Genomic DNA, 24,089 nt, shown 5'->3' on the forward strand with positions numbered 1-24,089 from the left:
ATTTTATTATTGTCATTTATGCCACTCAGCGTTGCCACAAGTGCGGGCAGCAGAGCTCTCATCTTTGTCATTTGAAAGCAAATAGATGTGTGCATGCATGTTGACCGGTGCTGATATGTGGCAACTGCTTGTGGCCAACTTGGCAGGCATAGTGCAGGGGCAAGAGGAAGCTATTTGGAGTAATGTAGAGACACTAAGGAAGGGTCATAGGGAGGGGTTTGAAGAGTTTATATCAGTACTTATCGCATGGGTGCACAACACTTTGGATCTGGACCATATGTATGTATTTTGCTTAGAACAACAGGTGATTTAGGTTTCATGTTGTAATGGGATTAGGTTAAAATTGCCTCTAGCTAGGGTGTAGTACATTTAGTGCTCTGGGTGTTGGCAGTGGGGACATGTTTTGGGAACAGCCATGTCTTCATGGTCCTGCCGAAGAAAAGATTACCATGGATGTTTGCAACGCAGGTAGTTGTTCTGGAGTTTGGTTTGGGAATGATTTATTCGTAGTCGAAATCTGTTGAAGTTAAGTTTTTTAATTTTTTATTTGGAGGCAGATATTTGAGTGAAAGCTGTCTCTGTCTTGATTCAGTTGCTATTTCCTCTGGAGGAAGACAGATCCTTGGTGCTTAAGTCAAGTTGATGGGGGCCACCAGCACTTGTTTTTGGGGACCGAAACATTTTTTTCCTCATTAGATATTTCCCAAGAGGAAGAGAGGGGAAAAACACACAAGGGAGAAACAAGGAGGCAGAGAAAGACAGGACCTGCAAGAGAGAGATAAAGGAGTAGATAGTTTCTGACAGTGGATTGAAGAGGCCTGAAGTGCATTTAGGAACACGCAGTCTTGGTTTTCGTTGTGCTGGCATTTAATAGCGCCTGCTGCAGGCATCTGTGCAGCGTTTTGGGCACCAGCACTTTTTATTTTACATATTACGCATTGAAGGTCGTACTACATGCTGAGGACAGTGAATGATGTAAAGGATATTACAGAAGATGTATTTGGCCAAAGGAAGCCAGAGGAGAGACTGTGGAGCTAGTATGATGTGGTCCTATGGCTGAAGTTGAAGATGCAGTCTTGGCACAATGTTATGGGTTTGTTTGAGCTTGTGTAAAATATTTAGGTGCATCAAATTAGGGAGTGTTGGCATGGTCTTTATTTGAGAGCACTAGCACAAGTGTAGCTTGAAAGGGAGTTACGAAAATCCAAAAAAGAGAAGAATAACCAGAGAAGTCTTAGTTAATGAAGTCTTTTTTAAACTTAGATGCTTAGAAAAATACAAAATAGAATTTATAATATTGGCTCTCTTTAGGTAAAATGCCTTTCAGCATATAGCAGGGTCTAATCAGCATATCAGCCAAAGACTTTGTATGGACTGTATATATCAAATAAACAAAAATAAGTCAAAATCCCTCGATCCCTTATCCTTCTTCCGCAGTTTAATGAAATCATCAATTGTAAAGTGCTATTAAGTACATTAATAATAAGGAATTCATCACAAAGCCTGTAGTTTCTGGAGCATCTTTTAGCAAATTGTTCAAAAAAATTAAAACAGTAGTCCACTCTTCTTTCTCTTCCCAGTTGAACTGCCAGGTTTGAAAGTGTGGTGGAATATTTGCCTTCCTATCAGCAGTAAGGACTGACTGAGCCAGAAGCATAGCAATCAAAACAAATTCAGACCTGTTTCCGAGTAGTTATTAAACTTTATATTATCTTAACAGAGCCGATTTTGCATATTAGATTAATATCTCAATTGGAACAGACACATAAAGGACTGAATATAGCCTGCCAGTATTTAGCTAATTGACCAGAAGACCACAGCACGTGCATCCAGTTGCATATGTCGGCGTAGCATGGTCAACTTTCTTAAATATTTTGATTAACTCTATGTATTTATGGACAACAGAGCCTGTAGAAGTCACACAGTAACAGACTATTGTAATTTTAATTGGCTTTGGTCATTCTCTTCATTTGTTGTAAAACTGAAAGTACTGAAATGGCACTTTCAGAAAGCGTTGGTCCAGTTTTTTTTTTTTTAATTCCGTGCCTTGGTTCTGAAATGCGTTTATCCATTTGCGCATCCTTTCCAAGCATCTTCACTTTTGGAAAAAGTTTAAACTTATGTCTATGCCTTATTAGTTAAGGGATTTTCGGTTTTGGTACTGCTTGCCACCTTCATTATTATTTGTTTTTATTTCCTCAAAGTAGTTTTTGTCCGGGTTTATGCGAGTTTTCTCCTCACGCGTGAGCATCAGCAGGCTGCTTTTACTGCAGTCGTGTGATACATTTTACCTAACAATCCTTGTTAAATAAACATACTTAAGAAAATAAATCTCAAGTGTCATGAACCTTGAGCACTGTACCTCATGGAGGGGCAAACTTTGAGAATAGCAGGAGCCAGAAAGTCTAGCAAAGGCGGCTAATAGGAGCTGAGAGCGTCCACATTCTAATTCCTAACTCTAGCTGGCACAGCACAAGTTAGGCTCATGCATGCCCATTTGCAAGACCCAATATTTGCAGAAATTGTAGTGACTGGATTCCATCTTAATATCTGACGAACTGATGTGACGAACATAGCGACTTCCCTTCATGCTGCTGACACCTTTTCCTAATCCTGTCTGAAGTCACAAACGTCAATGGGAACATATTTGAGTTAGCCATCACGGGAAATAACTAATGTCCAAGTAATACATCTAAATATCAAGGTGGGTTGTTTCCACAGTGTTCTACATCAGGTTGACTGAGTTTACTTGTGAGGAGGCCTAACTTTACATTGCGGTTACGCTAAAGCAACAGCCTAGGCCTCAATTACAGTCTGATGGCCAGGCTACAAACTGGTTGTGGCAGTCTAACCACTGCCCACATCGGCCATTTTTGCAGAAAGCGCCCTGGTCTTATTTATTGAAATGATTCTCTCAGGAAAATCATAGGGTCCTCTTTGGTGGCTCAAGTCTCATTTAAGTAACTAAATGTTTGTTAAGGAGGAGCAGTTATGTAGATCACATGTTTGAACTACTTATTCAATTTCTTGAAGTACTAGGGGCTAGGGATAAGGAAGAATTTAGAGATTTATCATTTTTAACCTGTTTTAGGGAACATTACCTTCTGACAATTATGTAAGGGCACATTTAAGAATTGAGTTTAAGGGCATTTCGGTATTTGAGCTTAGCACGGGAGATTAGACTTTAGCATATTGGCTGTCGTGCTCCCTTTTTGCCTTCCTTGGTTGCCCATCTAGCAGCAGTGCCTTACTCATTTGAATTTTGATTCCTGACTGCTTGGGTTTTTGAAGTGTTTATCAGTTTGCGCTCGAAGGTCCTTTTAAAATAAGCTTACATTAAATGGGATTGATGCATAGGTGGCTAGCAGGGCAGAAAGGATGTGCCTGAAGTATGTTATGGCCACTGCTCAATTGTGCAAGTGGTTGCAGTGATGGGCACCAACACTTATCTTTGGGGATTGCGACTTATTTTTCATCATCATGCTTTGTCCCAGAGCAAGAGGTCGAAAGGCAATATTGGGAGGTAAAAATCAGAGAAATAGTATAATAACAGTGACAAAGGGGGGAAGGAGCAATGATAATGAACCTGCAAAAATTATATAGAGACAGAAAATGTTTGGTGTGAGACGAAGGAACATAAGGTGAATTCAGAATTAAACACCCTTTGTATTTAGCAGCCCTTTGCATTTGGCAGCAAAGGTGACAGGCTCGTAAGAAAAACTGCAGGCTCCTGCAGCTTTTTTTGGGTTATGCACCGAGTGTATGATGTAGTGCTCTTCTAATGTCCATGCCCTTGAATGGTATGGATTAGTCCACTTACCCATTTCAAACTGGACCTATTATTTCCTAGTTTGGGAATTCGACCTCATTGCTCCGGTGAAAATCCATAATGTCAGTCTATAATTGTTTGGCTTCCTTGACAAAGGATTGATTGTAGTTTTGAGCTTTCCTTTTTTTTTTTTTTTTTTTTTTTTTTACAGTTTACAAGGTGATCTATTTTCCATCCGCCGGACGATGGTATCAAACTAATGTTTTCACTTCAAAGCTTCTGACCAAACACACCTAATTATGCATCTACTGTTGCATGTTTGTTACATTATCTGCGTGGTCTAATAACAAATTATTATTAATGCATCTGGCCATAGTAAGGAGGAGTACTTTCACATTTTAACACAGTTTTCACAGATAAGTCTTTCCGCATTTACAGTATAGAAATCTTTACTTTGTACCATGAATATCAATTCATCGGGCATTACAGAAGTGAGGTCAGTCACCCTAATCACCCATTTTTTGATTTTATGTAACAAAAATACCCGTATAAACTATAAACACTGGCAGGTCATATAGTATAAGAGCAGTTGGTTGAAATGCATCTTACCAGTTATAACATTGTAGTGCATCACACCAGAGGTAAGAGTCATTGCTCTTGTTTTCATTCACATCCTTCAGGGTACCTATCACCTGGAACCTTGGACGTCCCGAATGGCATCATAAAGGTGACCTATTTGCCAACCCCTACCTTCTCAGCAGGCTCATATTTGCTTGGGGTAGCCAAGGGAAGACCAAGGAGTGGAAACTACTGAAAGTAAAGCAGAGAATACATCTCTTTAGTTTATTTTCATACATCTGCCTTCAAAACCTTGTAATACCAAGTATAGTTAGGACAGTGCCAGTTATCAAAGTGCAAGCGTAGGAGTAGCAGTAGCAACAGCTGCCCACCCCTAAATTACATCCATGTTTTAGAAAAACATCCTATTGCCATTTTCCAATTAAATCAAATAAAGAATTACATACAATTAAATCAGCATATAATATCGTTGTGTAGAGCCATGAAAAGCACAACTCGTGTAACCGAACATCTTCTCACCTGTAACAATATTTATTATATTGTATTATAAAAAGCTTCTGGTCAGTAGTTTGTGCAAAGGCTCCACTATCAGAGAAATAACGTTTCTCTAGATTTCATGCAATTATTTTTTCAACTGACATCCAAACGTCTGTCTGCACTAGCTACAATATGTAATTTTCAAACTGATTTCTTTACGAAATATTTTGACTACTTAAAAACACACAGTAGATTTACAGTGATGTTGTATTAAGCGTTGCCTTATCTCTGACCCTTGACTGTTCATAATCTCGTAATGAGTTCTGAGAATCACTAGCAGTCACTGGGCCGCTATAGCACACTTCGATATTAAAGTTTTTTTTCTTCCGATATTAACATCGTGTGGTTCACTGGATACATACTTTACTACTATAGCAGCTAACATCTATCTATTCACCACTGTACATTTCTCTTAAAGCACAGACATCTTCCCTCTCCCAGATAAAACGTTTTTATGATGTGTTCTTTAAAAAAAAAAAAAAAATCGTTTTCATATCCTAGATCAAATGACATTGGTTGTTTTCTTCTGTTTCACTAAGGGTACATTTAAAAAAAAAAAAAAAAAACATTATCTGACAGAGACATCTAGTTGCAGATTCCTTACCCTAGTATTTCTCTCAGACGTCAGTCTGGGTCCAGAGCTTTTTCTCAAGCAGTACACCTGCATGCGCCGTTAGGTGGCGTCGATAGGCTCTGCATACGTCGTCTGCATCGCCCATGCAAGATATGATTTCACAAGTCCTATATAGGTACCACCCCAGTGCACGGACGTCAGTTCTTTCTCTTCGCGCCAGCCAGCGCTGATCTGAAGAAAGGGCTACCCCTCGGTCTTTTTTTGACTTTTTGAAGGATGTATTTGCTTAAGACCAGGGTCAAGCCCTGCTGATCCTGCCCTCAAGCGATATCTGTGATGGATGTGCACTTCGTGTGCCTTTGGTGTCTGGGATGTGACCACAACCTGAAGTTGTGCTCCGAGTACTGGGCCATGAATTCAAAGGCTTTGAGGGAGCAATCCCTGAAGTTGATGGCAGCCTGGCGCCCGGCACTGTGTAAGTCCTGATCTTGGTCTAGAGGAAAGTGTTGGGATCGGTCGCGAATCCCCCTGTTATTCGTCCCACTCCAAGTCCTCGGAACGTTGGGGTAAGTCAAGGCATAAGAAGTAGGTGAAACTTTCTTAGACTTCACCTTGTCCGTCAGCCAATGAGACAAGGGAGCATCGTTGATCGAGGTCTCCATCTGCAGAGCCTGCGCCTGGGATGACTTCACATCTCCCTGAGTTTCCAGGAGCGACCCCTGCCCACCTAAAGTTTTTACGAGGCCATGCGCCTCATTTTTGGGCAGTCCAACTCTGCTGGCGCACCTTCGGACCCCTCAGAGTCAGAAGATGCCCCTTTGGGTTCCAGGCAAGCGGCTTCAGCTCCAAGGGCACCCAGCGGGTCCATTCATGGATTCAAATCACCACTGGTCATGCCCCCGGGCAGCGCCATTCCCATCATCATTGCCAACTCCGACATGGAGCCGGATGGGCATTGTACAATGCGCCGGCAGGGGCCTCGCCTCCTATGTTGGATCCTGAGTCTTAATAGTATGGGCTAGGTTATGGTGAGGAAGGGGAGGGGTCTCTGGAACCTTTAGAATACAAACTCCAAGACCCCATGGAGTGGCGTATGGACCTGGGTGAAGCCAGTGGCCTGGACACCACCTCCCCAGATACTAGTATGCTCTCTCTTCCTTCCGTGGCTACGGAGGAACGAGCTTTCATATTCAATGGTGGTGCGGAGAGTCGCTGAGGTTCTGGACCCCGGGCTGCCTTCGGTGGCAGTCAGGACTAACCTGACAGAGGTCCTTCAACCTGGGGCTTCCGCCTCGGAGCCCCTGCTCCCCTGCTCCTTTTTAATAAAGCCCTTACAGATGTCCTACTGAGTACCTGGTCCAAACCCAGCACAGGGGCTCCTGTGAACAGGACAATTACCCACCGCCATTGCTCTGCAGGGGTGACCCAGGTTTCTTGACCAACACCCCACCCCTGAGAGCTTGGTCATCCAAGCCTCCAACTCCCAGTGCGCTTCTTCCCCCCCCCCCCCCTCCACCCGCCTGGATATGGAGTCCAAGAGTCTGGACACACTTGAGAAGATGTTTTTACCTGCCAGCCTGGCATTGTGGTCCGTGAACACAGCATGCCTTTTGGGTTTTTATTCCCACATGCTGTGGGATACAGTTGCACAAATGCTGCCATAGGTCCCAGAGAAGGCCTGGGCTGTACTTTCCCAAGCCGTTGCTGATGGGGGAGGCACAACAAAGTTCATGATCCGATGTGAACTGGACATGACCAGCTCATTGGGCAGAGCGGTTGTTTCAACAGTGGCCTTGAGGCGCCACACCTGGTTGAGGATGTCTGGCTTTTCAGGGGATGTCCAAGCTAACATTATGGACATGCCCTTTAATGGCACCCGTCTCTTCGGAGAGAAAGCAGAGCGCTTAAAGGATTCTCATGATACGGCCTAGTCCTTGGGCCTTGCGGTGGCTCCTCATCCCCCTCAGTCTGCTTTTACCCCCTTTTGTGGCTTTGGAAGGGGCACCCAGCTACAATTATTTTCCTCCAGCCACTGTGCTGCGCATACTGCCCAGCCTCTGCATGACCGGGGAAGTGGGATCCACCACCCTTGTGCCAGGGAGCCAGCTCCCTGGCCAGTCCACCCCCTCTTCTCCCCCCCCACCCCCTCCAGCTGTTGCCTCCAAAGCATCCTAGGCTGACGATTCACCACCAGAGACCAGTTGTAGGCAGGATGTGCCATTGCCTGCTCCGCTGGCAGTCCATCACATCAGACAGGTGTATTTTGAAAAGAGTCGGAAGGAGCTACACCCTCCCCTTTGAGACTACCCCTCCTTCCATGCCATCACCATCGTACAATCGGATGATGGAGTATCCCTTGGCACTTCTCCGAGAGGAACTTACTGCTTTTTTGGCCAAGGGAGCCATGGGGAGGGTTCCTGTACCAGAAGTAGGTTGTGGTTGTTATACTCGCTACTTTCTGGTACCCAAAAAGGACAAGGGCCTCGGCCCTATCCTACACCTTCAGTCCCTCAATCTCTTTCTCAAGAAGGAGAAGTTCAAAGTGCTCACTCTGGCTCAGGTTCTATCTGCCGTGGACCCGGGAGACTGGATGGTAGCAGGACGTCTGTTTCCATATCCCCATCTTACCTGTCCACAGATGTTACTTGCGGTTCACGGTAGGCCACAAGCACTTTTAGATCACCGTGCTCCCCTTTGGCCTTACCTGAGTCCCTCGGGTATTCATCAAGGCGATGGCAGTGGTCGCAGTTCATTTTCACAGATCACGGGTTTCACTCTTCCTCTATCTCAATGACTGGCTGATGCCGGGCTCGCCCCAGGCTGTCGTCTCCCACCAGCAGACTATGGCGGACCTTCTGCATTTGTTGGGGTTCACTATAAATGTGCTAAATTCATACCAGACTCCCTCTCACACGCTCCCTTTCATCTGAGCTGTACTGGGCACAGTGCAGTTTCTGGCTTTTCCTCCCAAGAGGGGAGTCCAGGATATTCAGGCTATAATATCGATGTTTCAGTTTCTATCCTGGATTTTAGTGAGAATGACTCTGAGGCTGCTGAACTTCATGGCCTCCTACACCCTGGTGGTGACACATGCTAGGTGGCATATGCGGGTTCTGCAGTGGGACCTGAAGTTCCAGTGGGCGCAGCATCAGGGGAATCTCCCCAACATGGTCCAGATCTCAGAGGGAACTGCACAAGATCTGCAGTGGTGGCTAACAAACTGTGTTTGGGTCAGAGTCATATCCCTCTCCCTTTCCCAACTAGATCTGACAGTACTGACAGACTCGTCACACCTGGGATGGTGGTGGCCATCTGGGGGAGGCGGAGATCAGAGGCATCTGGTCTCCAGCAGAGTCCGGACTCCACATCAACCTTCTGGAGCTTTGGGCGATCAGAATAGCATTGAAAGCATTTCTTCCCTCTCTCAAAGGGAAGGTAGTGCAGGTGTTCACAGACAACACCACTTCCATGTGGTACTGCAATAAGCGGGGCAGGGTGGGGTTGTGGACCTTTTGTCAAGAGGCTCTGCGCCTCTGGACATGGTTGGAACAACAGGTTATTTCCTTGCTGGCTCAACATCTGGCAGGCTCTCTGAACATCAAAGCGGACAAACTCAGTTGACAATGCATAGTCCATCACGAATGGCGTCTCCATCCGGAGGTGGTGCATGGTCTCTTTCAGCAGTGGGGAGAGCCTTGGTTAGATCTGTTTGCCTCCGCAGAGAATGCGCAATGTCAGCAGTATTGAGCGTTGGACTTTCCAAGGGGGCAATTGCTCAGCAACGTTTTTCGGCTTGAGTGGAACTCGGGCTTCCTGTATGATGTTCCGTCCATACCACCCATTGTTCTGAAGAAGATCAAGAATGATCGGGCCCAAGTAATTCTTGTGGTTCCAGACTGGGCATGAAGAGTCTGGTATCCCAAGCTACTGAGCATGGCCATCGATCCTCCGATCAGACTGTCCCTTCAGGAGGATCTTCTGTCACAGCACCAGGGAGGGTTCTCCACCCAAACCTATCCAGTCTCTGCCTTCTTGCATGGAGATTGAGCAGCGGCAGTTGACAGCATTTGACCTTCTGCCTGAAGTCTGTAATTTAATCTAGGCAGCCAGGCGTCCCTCCACCAAAACAGTATATGCCTGTCGTCTAAATAAGTTTGTGGCAAAGTGCACGGACAAGTCTGTTGACCCCCTTTCTGCCCCTCTTTCTGAGGTTCTGGTATTTATACTTTCTATGGCCTAGCACAACTCTGTTATGGGCACTCTCAAAGGTTATTTGTCTGCAGTCTCTGCTTTTTTAAAGTTGCCTGATCAACCTTCTTTGTTTAAGGAACCTATTTATAATAGGGGGTTTAAAGGCCTTACTCATATGTTTCCTCCATCCCCATTTATTATTCCCCAGTGGGATTTGAATTTGGTTTTGACATTTTTGATGAGCTGTCCTTCCAAGCCTCTCCACAATTGTCCTTTCAGGGTTCTCACTTAGAAAACATCCTTTCTTGTGGCCATTACATCTGCCTGCGGGGCGAGGGAGCTGCAAGCATTGTCATCTAAACCACCCTGAGTGCAAGCTTTTGGTTTTAACACCAGCTTCAAATACAATCAGAAATCAAAATAACTAGACAATTTACAAAAATGACTATGGATGAGTGAGGTGAAAACTTTACCAGCAGAGTCTGGAATCTTTGCCTTTGGGTGAAGCCTCCTTCCTTGACCTAAGGTCGGGTTTAGCATCCCCAGCCCTAGTTCCTTGCAATCAGTTGACCTGCCAGATAGCTACAGGCTGATGAGCAAGAAGCATTGGCCCTTCTGTTACTCTGAACTTCTCTTAGCCTTGCATTACAATGGGGAAATACAATACCTTCCACACTGTAGCTACATACATCCCATTCCCTGGTGCTGGAAGTCCAATCCAGTAGAGTGGGATCTCTGCCAGAAAGCCCACATTTTGATATGTTTGACTCAGCAGGAAATGGACTGTAAGAGGTTCAGGCATTTTGAAATTGTGCCTCTTCCTTTTACCTTTTGTTTTAGCCATCTTTAAACTTTACAAACTGGCAAAGTAAAAACAATGTATGTACATATTATGAAAAATAGTAAATTGATTTTTTTCACACCTCTACAAAACAGCTGCCTGCTTGAAACTTTATCTAGCATCCAAGAATTACCTAGGTGGTCATAATCTGCTCTGGACATTATAAGTGCACCTTGAAAAGAAGAAAAACAGAGATTAAAAAAATGATTAGGAACATTCATTTGAGGCCTTACAAAAGTGCTACCTGAAGCTAATATGGAAGACAATTTAATTGAATCTGAGCAGTGTGAGCATCCTAACCCCCCCAAGTCCCTGTAAGTATGGTTTTAGAGAGTGACTAGGCCCAGTGGAGAAATGCCTAGACCCCAAATTGTTCTTAGTCAAATATACCACTGTGTGATGCAGCCAGTGTAAGTAGCCTATATGCACTATCTGGTGCCTTCAACAAGTCAGACAGTTTAAGCTATGACTTATTATATCTGACATGGACCTCAACCCAGCATTGACAAATGTTCTCCTTGATTTTCAGCGTAACCTTACTGCTAAGGTGAGATTCCTCCCCAATAAGGAGTTATCTGATTTGTTCGCTTTGGAAAGAGGTGTTTCTCAAGCCTGTGTACTTGCCCCACTTTTATTTATTCCATATAGAAACCTAATTCATATTTGGTGAACAGCTGTGTCGATCTTCTTATGGTGGAGTGGAGAAGTGTGGTTAGAGCGGCAGACCCTGATGCAGAGATCTGGCCTGGGGCCAGGGTTCAATTCCTGCCTCAGCGGGTCTTGGGCTTAATTCCCTTGGACCAGATAATTCTCGCCTCGGTGCCTAATCTAATTATTAGGTCCCACTCTGTAACTCTGGGCAATAGCTTACTTAATCTCTACAACAGCCCTGGCAGCGCTTGGATGCCTGGTTTTACCCTGGGGCTGTCCAGGAGTGGGCGCCTCACAGGGAAAAGCCAGGAGGGGTTCCACAGCGGTATTCGTACAGCACCTTGAGACCCTAATGGGTGAGTAGTGCACTATACAAGTGCAAAGTTCTACTATACACAGATGATGCAGTCCTACTGGCCCCCACTACTATGGCGCTCAGGGATTTGCTGGCAGTTTTTCCTCATTTTATGATGAGTCTAGCGCCTGGTATCAAATTGACCAGATCTCAAATAATTTGTTGTGGGACCAGTAGCTCTAATCTGCATACTATTAACAACAGCAGATTAGAAACAGTCTCCAACTTTTCATGCCTTGCGGTAACCGTTGATTCTCCCTCTTCTTGAGAGTCCGTAAGACATTGAAATTATAATCAAGTGATGGGTGCTTTGTTCAATTTTTCAACATCACTGGGCGGGGGGTAACCCTAATATCTCAATGCTAGAAATGTATAAGCTACAGTGTGTACCATTTGCAGCTTATGGAGCTGGGGTATGGGGATATGACAAGTTCCTCAAGAGGAACAGAATTGTTTTTGTCAATGCCTTCTTTACTTATCACATGGCGCCGCACACTATCTGTGCCATGAGGAGCTTGGTCCAAATCATTTTGAGGACTTTATTAAACATGGCCTCTTAATGCTGTGGATATCTATTTAGTTAAACCCTCCATAGCTCTCATAATCAATCGATCAGTAATGACTGTTTAACCTGTGATAAAGGTTTGAAAATGCTATGATTATTACATCTCAAAGAGAACTTGTAGATTTTGGGCTGCGTGCCCCCTGTTTCAAAATCCTTCTTTAGTTTGTTTGAAAGACAAGGTATGGGTCAAAAGAGCATTTTTAGAAAATATTGGCCATATTTAGTTGTTGGTGGTAACAGTTCTGCCACCACTTTTTTGACGGTTTTTCCATTGGCCAGCTTGGTGGTCCGCTCACCTGATTTAGATGTTGGCAGGACCACAGCCAACAGACCACCTATGTCCCGCCGACTCTGCCAAGAATCTCAAAACTTGTGGATGGCACAGTAGGAAACAGTGGCTGGCGTCAGGACTGCAGCCACTGTTATCACTGTGCTGATTTATAAGTGCCTTCCCGCCAGGCCGACTGTGGCGGAAACACCTCCAATTCAAAGCTGGCTGATTGGGGGTGAAAACCCACCTTATCCCCCTTTTTCTCTTACCTTTTCAACTGGGACATGGCTGGAGGACTCCTGCTATTGCTGCTGACACTTCACCCCAAATGACACTGACCCTGTTGTCGCCGGACAGGAAGGTGACAAATACATGGGACTTGTACACAAAGGGGTGAGCCTGTACCGTCGAACACCATCTGACCGTCAACATACATGTAAGTATTTTTTTGTTTTTCTTGGGATTGGAATATGTGTTGACATAGGTAGTCACATACATTGTATGTAACACACTTATATCAACACATATATCCAAGGAGACACCCCCTTTTTGTCGCCCTCCGTCACACATGCCGGTACAGCAGGAACATCTAAATCAGGTCGGCGGTATACCGCCAGGTCAATGGCGGTGGAGTCCAGTCGGCCACCATTGGGAAACCGCTGCTGTGGCAGTTTGTTTACCAACCGCTGACATCTAAATACGACAGGCGGTACTCCGTCGATTTGACTGAGTACATGGAATCCACTAATGACAGTAAGACCTCCAAGATCTGTAGCAGGCCCATGAGTTTTGTCTCGAGAAGGAAATGAACTAGATAAACCTACATTGAGAGAATATGCCACCATACCAATGTGCTCTGGTACTGAGACCCATTTGAAGTTGAGTCTGGCTCATTGGGAAAGAGCTCTACTATTCAGATTCTGATCTGGGGCGATTCACAACTTATTGTGCTTCCCTTTCAGGCAAAACTTAGCTTGAGTATTTTCACATGCCTATGCTATAAGGTATAAAGCCAGACTTTACTGCACTTTTCTTTTTTCTGTAAATGCTGTCAGGGATTCACTAAACATTTTTTATTACATTTGTTATGGAAACATAATTTTATAAGTTGTGTAGAGTGGGCGTTTTTTTTTTGTATTTTTTTTTTACATATGCTCAATGATGTTGTTTTTTTTTTTTTTTTTACTGTTGGATCTTTTTTCAAATCTACTGTACACCACCACAACTCAATGCTTCACAAAGTTTTTAAAACATTTCTGCACTTTTTTTAGTCTCTCTGATATGTAAAATAAAGATTTGTTTTGACTTTTGAGTAATTCATAGATAACCAGTACAGTAGCAAGTACAAATTCATGATTAACAAATGTTAACAAACAATATTTCTACCATTTTACGATTTTTAGTGAGCTATTCCTACTTCAGCTCTACGTCGGTGTACATCAAATAAAATCTTTACAAAAAGAAATTGCTTCTGATGAAATGGCTATATCTGAGATCTGTTTGTCAACTTGAAGAATGCAAACCTGCAACTTAGTTTGGGCTGTTGATGCTACTATACCCCTTTAGTCAATATTTTTATCATCTTGGTGACTGGGGGCCTGATTTAGATTTTGGATGACAGGTTACTCCGCCACACCTGTGACAGATACCCTGTCCGCCGAAATATAAATCCCATAGGAAATAATGGGATTTATAGTTCGGCAGACGGGCTGTCTGTTACCATTGTGAGGAAGTACCCCGTCCACCGAAATTTAAATCAGGCTCTTAGTCCTTGATTTTACAGCCTGTCATTTTATAAAGATGTGGAGACTGCAGTGTAAAATGAATGCAAAGATCTTAAAAGCAAGGTACTCTTCACAAACATACATTACTTTCCGGTGTTTTTGTAGTTTCATTGTCAAGTAATTTCAGATAAAAAATATTCAGAAATGTCAATATGATGAGAGTAGAATCCATTAGGAGAAAGCATTGTCATTAGCATTTCAAATTTTCTGACAGTTATTACATCACAAAATCTTCGTGTAAACCCAAGTATAATTGGTAACTTTCTTTACGAGAAAATATTGTGAAAATAATTTCCCAGGATTTCCGTAGGATTACAGTTATTGCTGCAGTTATTTGTTTTTAAATGGCTGTAAAATTCCTCCTGGAAGTAATCTGGGCTACAGTCCCAGGTGCTAGGCAATATGTAAGTCAGTTGTCTAGCATTGGATATTTCAAAGATTTAAATACTTAAATCATTCTCTGTGGTTGAGTTGCAAGTCCCTCAGTAACACTACAGCAGAAAGCCAAAATTTCCATTGAAAAAAAAAAAGAACCTTCTTGATGTCATTGGAAATGACTGAAGTCCAACAAGTGAGGTGCGAGCACTCTGAACTCTACTCCCCAGGTGGCCTCCATACCTCCGATTTGCAACCACACATCTTGAGGAGGTAAGTATTTTTCTGAGCTCTGCTCAGAAACCTTTGTTCATTTCTTTTCAGCCTATCATTCATGGGGTAACAGTTCAAAACAGATCATTTCCTCTTGTGAGGCCACAGTCCTGCCTTGTAACTCGGTAAGATTTTTTTTTCTGTTAGAATGGAAGACTTACAATTATGAATGAAAGAGCTGCCACACCTTTTCTACCAAAACCACCAGTTATTGTGATAGTCACGTGCTCTGTTGACTACAGAGCAAGAAAGCTTTAGAAGTGGCTTTTTCAGGTGAGCAGTCTCTCTCTGAGAGAAAAACCCCTCAGAAAACACCTGAGAGCTGAAAAATCTGATAGAACAAACGGTGACAGACGGCAACTGTACATTTCTGATAAACTACCCAGAAGGGCCACAAAAAGACTGACAAATTGCGAAACAGGCTGAGCAAAGTGTATTCTGAGTCACTGCTTGCTAAAAAAAAAAAAAGGCTTCAAAATATTTTTTAAGTAAAGAATTATCAGCCTTCACTACTTCGTTTACAGCATGGCCTGTTGCATTTCCTGTAAAGAAGCTACCATTGGCAACTGCACCATCAACAAAACTTGTCATCAAATTATCCTTGATGGGACCTTTGTCTTCAACAGTACCTGCCCTTCTTCTGTCCATTATGTTCTAGATGGCAACAGCTGCATCACCAGCAACCAGTTTGTCAATCAGGCCAATTCAGAGAAACACCAATTAAGATATCTGCTATCCCACTGATTCCCCTGAAGCCACAGGATAAGTCTCCAGGCAAGGTTTCACCTTGTATGCCTAAGAACCTTCTTAAAACAAATGAAGAATCTCAGGATGAAGGCTCATTTGGATGGCTACTAGTTTCCATGCCAAATGCCAGGATGACTTTGTCCAGGCATACCAGTATAAACATCGGAAACTTCAGGAATATCAGTCTGGCAGATATAAAGACAACTGTGATGACGAATCACACTGCGGGTGTGGTCATCCTCATTACAACTGTACCAATACTATGAGGAACCTCATAATAGGAGGGAGCAAGTGATGAGTGTCTCTGAAGATCTTATCACTCAATTAATTAGATGATGTTGGATTATTTACCAAGTTTCCAGCAACACCTGACACAAAACCACCTCCATATCATCTGCATTCTCCTGCGGTGCACCCAAGATCAGAGACAGCACCCTTGAAAAGGACAATTCCTTAGCCTCCAGCATAATTTATTTTATTGCCACCACCTCCTCCTCCGCAAGGATGCATCTGATTATAACCATTATACATTCTTTGGGTCAGTCTGATGAGTGGAGTGACTGTATTGTACCATCATTTAGAACCTATTCCACCCCATACAGATTCTCCCCCAGAGGACATTGCTTGTTACCATTTTATGGTAGAGCGGGTCTCCAAAAGGTTTACAGAACTGCACTGTTTCCTAAATGATTCAAGGATGCAACTTGGAAAACTGCACAAACAATACCCAATGGCTTTATTTGGCAAGAGGAAGTAAGTATAATGTAAGCTCTTGCATCCGTTGCAGCACTAGTCGCTCATCTAGATAAAAAAAATTGGGCACCAGATAATACTCCAGCATGTCCGACTGGTCAGCCTCAAGCTGACTGCATATTAAAGCACAAAACAAAGAAGGTCACACAACTCCACTTCTCTCTGTACTACCCTCCCAAAAGGGAAGGAAGACAGATTAACAGTTTTGGAAAGTAGGTGTCCATCTACACTAGCAGGGCAGCAAGTGCATAGGCCAGGATGTTGACATGCATGGCACCGTTTTTAGATCTTCCTACAGAAGCTAAAAAGGAGGCAGCAACAGGCATTCTAAGAGAGGGGGAGAAACCTTCAGCGGCTATAACAGACAGAGGGCTGGATTTAGCCACTCCGGGTTTCATGCATATAGTGGGAGCTGCTGTCCTAAGATGTCCAAGTCAACTAGTCTCAGCAGTTTTTCTGACCCAAGACATATGACTACGTAGTTGATATACAGTTTGATGGAGAGCAGCTGTTCAGACCTCATGTGGCAGAAGCTCTACAGGCGATAACATCAAACTCTGCCGGACCGTTGGATGTTCTGCAACACAGATTTCAATGCCTTGTCAAGCTGCGAGAGGCATGTGTATGATATCATTTAAAGGTGGTTGTCAGCTGCAAAGGGCCTCATCATACCAGCACAACAGTTACCTCATTTTTGCAAGCCATATTACTGACCTAAGCAAAATAAATTGGCAACATCCTTTTACTGTGGCAAACAGCAACCCCATAAACAAGTCAGAGGTAAATTTAAACGGGCTGATTACACAAGAACTCATAAGATGCGGGGCCCAGCTGCTCCCAATATTTTGTCCCCTCCATTCAGTTTAGTGGGAGGAAGGATCTCTACTTTTTATCACCACTGGGAACAGGTGGGCCTTAGGTCTGGTCCAGTATGGACATACACTTGGATTCCTGTGAAGGATTCCACCTACTCTCACTCAGAAAACCTCCCATCAACATTGCTACTATTTCAAGAAATTATATTTTTCTCTGATGACCAAGGGAGCAATAGAACCTGTCCCTATATCCCAGTGATAAAGCCTTATACTACAGATTTTTCTTATTTTGAGAGATATGGGGAATGGTGACCTATTTTAGACCTATGACACAGCAACATATACTACACAAACAGTCTTTCAGAATGGTCATTGTGATGGTGAATACATAAAATCATTGAGTTTACAGGACACCTCCTTCTTTTCAATTCCTAATGCATGCCAACTATTGTAAATACCTACAGTTCAAAAGAACTGGATTCTACTGTCAATACAAGCGTTGCCATTCAATCTCAATTCGGAACCAAGGGTCTTTTCAAAGTGTAAGTTCCCTGTAGCGGGTTGTTTTAGGAAAATGGGACACCAACTTTTTCATGGCTAGTCAACGTATGTCGTCCCATGAAGCCAAATCTTCTATGAAAGCTTGACTGTAATTTTGATCTGATCTAGGAGTCTCACGCGCAACATGTCAAAGTCTCAATTAATGCCTGTCAGCAACAGCTGATAGAGACTTTTAACAACAGGTTCCATACCTTAGAATATTCCTCAGGTGTCAGACTGGGTCTAGAATTTTTTTAATAGTACCCCTGATCCGGTCATTATATGCTAATGCACTAATAATACAGAGGAGGTTGTCCATCATGCTCGTGATGGATTATTCGTCTGCCATGCTCTGACTTTGGCATTTGCTGAAAGAAGTATTCATTTACCATATTTCAAGGTGTTTGAAATGTTATCTTAACATCACTAAATGTTTCAGATTATCAGACCAATTTTCCATAGCCTTTGGCTATCTTAAAAGAGGAAAACTAATTTCTAAGCAATGAATCACATGTTTGACAGCTTGGGTATTTTAGAGCTGGCCTCCACTGGAGACCTCTAGGTTTGCTCATTCTTGAAGAGTGTAGCTTCACCTGTGGTACTGTATGCCACTGACAGCTATATGATATTTATAGGTCAACGACGTGTAAGAGGTGCCACACTTTTGTGAAGCACTGCTGACTGGATGTGAAAGGGTTCAGCAAGTCAACTTTGGACAAGGCAGTTCTGTAATGCATTTTGCTTATACGTAAGCGTCTTCCCCCTTCATCAATTGGTTGAATCAGTGTTTTGTCTGACATTGTTTTGTAGTGTTTTTCTTTTACTATCCGTATTGTATATTGCACACTGATTGCTACTCTGATTCAAGCATGTGAATATGTGAATGATCTAATGCTGGAGAAGAAAAAGGTTATTTACCTGTAACTGTGGTTATACGGTGTTGGTATATTTCATAGATACACATGTGACCCTCGCTGGTCAGAGGATTTCTGTTTTATCTTTTCGGACTCATGCTATTGAAAACCAGCGATTTGATGGCCTCTCAAATCATGGAATTCAAAGTCCTCGCACCTCATTGGTTAGACTTTGGGTCATTTCAAATGAAGTGAAGGGGGTACTGAAGTGAATGTTTTTCTTTGTGTTTCTATGGAAATGTGGGCTTATTACTATTGTAATGATACTGTGGGACTCCCGACTCAACAATGTGAAATGATACAAGCATGTATATTTCTGAAAGATACTAACGTTGGAGAGCTTCAATTAAAAGTAAGTACATTTTTTCCTTACATTATATTACAGTAACAATTTGTCTGTCTGCCACTGAGCTTTTATTTCCTCATGATTGGAATATCTATTTATTTTACAGGGATATCGCCAAAAATGCACTACTTCGCTGGCGGTTGTTCATTTATTGGACATTGCTTGGTCTGTTTGACGCAGTGGTATTTTTCTTTGGTGCATATTTCTTGTTTGACAGTGTGACAATAACCAGCAATGGACAGGTTAGTGGTCAATCTGCTCTCCATTTGCTGTTTTGTTTGAATAATAAATGAGATAACGTGAGTTGGACCTACCTGCTAATGAAATCAAAAGTGTGGTGCAAAACTGTTGTAAAAGAAAGATGTGTTTTCGTACGTTTTGCTCACCAAACTGCTGGGCGGTTCATTTTTGTTATTTTCTACTTTCTAATTTTTGTTTAAAAAATCAGAGTGCTGTAACTTTGTGAGCATATATTTAAAGATTATTTGTATTGTATTGAGTCCCTTCGTTTATGTTATTGCTAAGAAGGCTGAAAACAATATATATCTTTAAGCTAACCTCTGCACTCAGTGTCCACTCGTGGTTACACTTTGATGTGTTCACTGACTGCACCTTTTTATCTATCTCCTGTCTGTTGTTCCTTCTGCCTGGTAGTTTCATGCTGTGCTTGGTCTTTCCTCCTCTCTAACAGTTAATTTCTTAATAGAAATAAAAGAGGGGATTTGCAGCCATTTGGAGTTTACTGGTGCCGGACACCCCAGAAACAGTGGGCTGAATTTCCGCTAAACAACTGTGTTTCCATAGTTGCCTTCCAAGCAAGAATGGTTCTCCCACAGTGGTTTTAAGAATAAAATTGACTGATTTTAGGGCATTGATTTTAATGAAATTGTAATAGCTGAATTTTTTCAAAGTTCTGAGTTTTCAAGACAAGCATTTCAGTATGTACTCCAACATCTGTTAAAACAGCTTCAATATATCAAATTATTTTTTAGAGAATATACTATGGACACGACTCATGAGAAGGACAATTGAGTTTATCATGTTGGTACATTTTCAATTTGGTTGTCTTATGTTATTGTGTTCTCTTAAGTATTCTCCCTCCGAGACACACACTATTTTGTACTTTCAGCTAAATTCTTCTCATGACTAGGTTTGGAAGTTTAGAGCGGCGACATACAAATCTACATGTTCCTCATAGACCTTTTGTGTCAAAATTATGAAGTCACTCTAGGTACATGACAGAAATTCTTTTACAGAACTGTCCTTTTTGTGCAATGTAGTCCCTTTTTCAGAAGTGAAGTGTTAATGGGCCAAGATAAAGCCTGTTAGTGTCATGAGAAGGAGTAATTTAAAAAACAACACCCATTATTAATAGGACGGCAGTTCAGTACCAAAATGTTTGGCTCCAGAGATCCATATCCTGAGGGTTGAGACAAGCCTCATCACAGTCACAGTCCACATAGCACTATGTCTTGTTTCTATAGCAGCCACGTGTAAAGAGCCTGTTTTATTTTTTACTAAACAAGAGTGCTAACCTAGCTCGTTGAATGTGCCAGCTTGGAAGACATGCTGCTGGAGAGGGCTGCTTTAGAATGAGATTTTCAGAACTTTCTTTAGCTTTCCTGTATGTTGTCTTATATATTTAAAGTGTTTCCATTCTGTGAAAATTGTTTTGAAATTGCAATTCATTTCACTACTCAATGTTTTATGGTAGTTGCCTCGTTTTTCAAATAAGCACACATGGGAAGAGATTATTGGCTTAAGGATACATTTGATTGAGTTATTAAGCAGGGAGACAGTGTGATAGGTTCAGAAGAGCACTGCAGCAGGGTACAGTGGAATACTGAGACAGCAAGAGAAATTATGAGAGTTGTTATTGTTACGAGTTGAAGCTTTATTTTAAACCCCGCGCTCACCAATGTGTGTCTATTTTTATTAGACCAACACTTTCACAGAAGTGTTTTGCTACAAGTTTAATTTTTCTTTCCTATACTTACACCGACTCCTCAAGCCAAAAATGCACTTGTGCAAAACTGGCTCTGTGTACACTTTTGTTCGAGGTAGAAGTAGTTCTGAACTGTTTTCACTGCTAGATGGTTTTACATCATCATTTGGATATGCTGTAGCCTAGATAAGATCGTCCACAGCTGGGTTGCTAGGCACCCAGGCACTTTTTATAGTACATATTCTTGGCTTCAAAAATGGGTGTCCCATCTTCCACAAAGAGCCAGATTGTTCATTAACATCTAGTTTCAAGCATGGCGGTGTCCTGTGCATCTTAATAGTTGTCAGTCAGTTCTTTGAAACCCCTTGTGAATATTGAGAATACCTATGTTCACATACATTTTCAGGATTAAATAAATGATCTATTTATCAAATCACCCAACAGTAGACATAAATATAGAACAACGCTCTGCGTTGAAATGCACATTTGTTGTAATGGCTTTACTTTTATCACAGTCATTCACGTAATCAGAACAATTAGGAATTCAATACAACATTTTAAAAACTCGGATCATAATATAAAGACTATAAAAACATGTAATGGCTGAATGTATAACAATGATTTCACTCAACTACACAATGCAAAGAGGCCAGGATCAATGTAAATTATCAATTATATCTTACTCAGACCCGCTGGATGTTTTACACCAGATTGGTTAGTTCATTTTCCCAATCTCTGTAAAGATTGTCCTCAACCACCATAATATAAACAACTTCGAGATTTCCCAGTAAATCATTGATGCAGTTTTGTATATATTTTGTTAATGGGTTTCTGAATTTATTGGAATGTATTAAAATGCGTTGATACCATACTTCTAATCTTTATATAATCCCCAGCCATACCTATTATGGAATTGGGATCTGAGATGACTAGCCTTGTTAAGTGCAGTGGAAGCAATCCCCAAGGCTGAGAACGTGTATTGTCCTTGTTGAATTTGAAGTGTGAAAGGTCAAAACTGGCAGTGCATTTTTTTTACAGACACAAAAACCTGCTGTGGACTGATCCTGCACTAGAATCATATTTAAGGTCTCAGGTTCAACAAGAGCAGCCCTTGAATGAGTATAATTCCTGGAAGAGGGGGAGTGGTCTTCTGTATTATGACTATGAGTCAGAGAGCCCTAGTGGTCGGTGTTATTCCTAGAGGTTGGTGTCACTCACATAATTTCTGGTATTGTAATTATATGAAATTACTACGCAATGATGCAGACTTGTGCCAAATGCATCTCTCACTCTCAAAGTTACCAAAAGTGTCCATTTGGGTAAAAATAAAATTCAACCCAGTTGATCTGAAACTCAAATTCAATGCGAGTAGGCCCTTGCATTCAAAACACTACTACTGATCTTTGGATTTCAAATTTTCTGCCCAAAATTACCCTAATGGTGGCTTGGGTAAAAACAATTTATCTGAAATGCTCCCCATGTTAAAAAGTGCCCTGAGTGGTACATCTCACGTCCGGATTTCTCCCTAAAATTACATTATGCGGTAGAATGGTGTAATTTTGGTACTTTTGAATAACACACCAAATACTCTGGAGTAATTCAAATTTTGCCTAGGCCTAGTTGTCTTGCCCAGTTCAGGAAGATATGGGCAAACATAGGATGTCTACGTCTGTATTCATAGTGGCTCTGAGGCGTCAGTTGTGACATAAATGGATACTGGAAGCATATGTCTACAAATAATAAGTGTCTACATTTCACACTCCATGTCACTTTGAGCAGTTGAGGGCAAGTTTGCTTTCCTTACACCTGCTATCGCCAAGTACAAATTACAAAATATAGGTGTGCCATTTGAAGGATTGACTATTGTCTCTGAATGTCAGGACCCATAAAAATGTGCTCAATCCCTAATAAATGTACCATACGATTTATGGAAGCTCTGAAGAAAGGTTCTGATTGACTATCTTGATGCCAAAGTGTTAGAAATTTCTTTTGGGGCCTTCGCAGAAATCCATTCTGCCCTTTTATCCCAACCAGTGGTATCACAGTACTTGGAGGTTATAGAAGTGACTAAGAGCTACAGTAACAGTTAATTAATCATATCTGATAGAGACTTCTAGTTGCAGTTTCCTGACCTTAGAATTTTCCCCAGGAGTCAGACTGGATCCAGAGATTTTTCTTTGAGCAGTACCCTTGCACTCTGTCAGATGGTGTCAGTCGACTCTGCGTTCGTCGTTGGCATCGTGATGACATCACAGTTGTATATAGGCTCCACCTCAGTAAGCTGATGTCTATTCTTTTCTTTCTGTGCCAGCCTACACGCAGATCTGGAGAAGAGCAACCCTTAATTATTTTTTGAATGACTTTTTGACGTTTGGTTGAACTTTTTTGACCACCTGGTGCGTCAGCATGTCGTCCTGGAAGACCAGATTCAAGCTGTGTGACTCCTGTCACAACATGATGTTGGTGACAGCTCCGTACCTCATGTGCTTGTGGTGCCTGGAGCGCGACCACGACCCAAAGTTGTGCTCGGAGTGTTGGGCCATTAACCTGAAGGCTTGAGGGAGCGGTCCCTAAAGCTCTTGGCGGCCCCATGCTCGGCTCCACGTCGCCCCCGGTCTCGCTCAAGAGGAAAATCACAACACTGCTCGCAGAGCCATCACCACTCGTCCTTGTCCCACTCCAAATCGTTGGAAAATTTGGGTCATGAGGAAGTCAAAGAAGAATCAAACGTTCTTTGACTTCACCCCACTCGGATGATGTGACGCAGGAGGATCATCATCGTTCTAGGCCTCCTTTCTCTGAGCCTTCTTCTGGGTCGGCTCTGCGCCTCCCCGAGTTTCCGGGACCCAGAGCCACCCCTGCCCAACAAGTAGAGTTTTATGAGGCCATGCGCCTGATTTTGGGCAGTCTGATCCTCCTGTGATGCTTTTGGGCCCAGTAGGGTCTCCGGGGGCCTCCTCCGGCTTCGCGCTGGCGGCTTCAGACTCTGTTCCAGAGGGTACCCCATGATGCAGATCCGAGCCGACACCGGTCTTGCTATTGCGACCTTCCCCGGTGGCAGTACAGAAGTCGACGCTCCCGACATCAGTTGGGCCATCCATCAACGTCGACCCCATCCTGATTTGGACTCGGAGTCAGAACGATATCGCCCGATGCCAATTCCGACTTCAACAATTCCCCAGGTTGGATCCTGACCCTTATGACTATGGTTATGGGTACGGTGAGAGTATGAAGGGGTCACTGGACCTTTTGGAATGCCAGGTA

The 24,089-nt window shown here is 42.7% G+C and overlaps 1 protein-coding gene across 3 annotated transcripts in view; it reads left to right on the forward strand.

The window, feature by feature from the left end:
* ATP11A (ATPase phospholipid transporting 11A) overlaps positions 1–24,089 on the forward strand; it is a 661,076-nt gene that overhangs the window by 553,522 nt on the left and 83,465 nt on the right. For all 3 annotated transcript variants that reach the window (XM_069205024.1, XM_069205022.1, XM_069205021.1), the window contains exon 25: positions 18,987–19,122. In XM_069205024.1, coding sequence (XP_069061125.1) covers positions 18,987–19,122 — 136 coding nt within the window. The remainder of the gene's footprint in view (positions 1–18,986; positions 19,123–24,089) is intronic.

The sequence above is a fragment of the Pleurodeles waltl genome, chromosome 8 (genome assembly GCF_031143425.1).
Source record: "Pleurodeles waltl isolate 20211129_DDA chromosome 8, aPleWal1.hap1.20221129, whole genome shotgun sequence".
NCBI lineage: Eukaryota > Metazoa > Chordata > Amphibia > Caudata > Salamandridae > Pleurodeles > Pleurodeles waltl.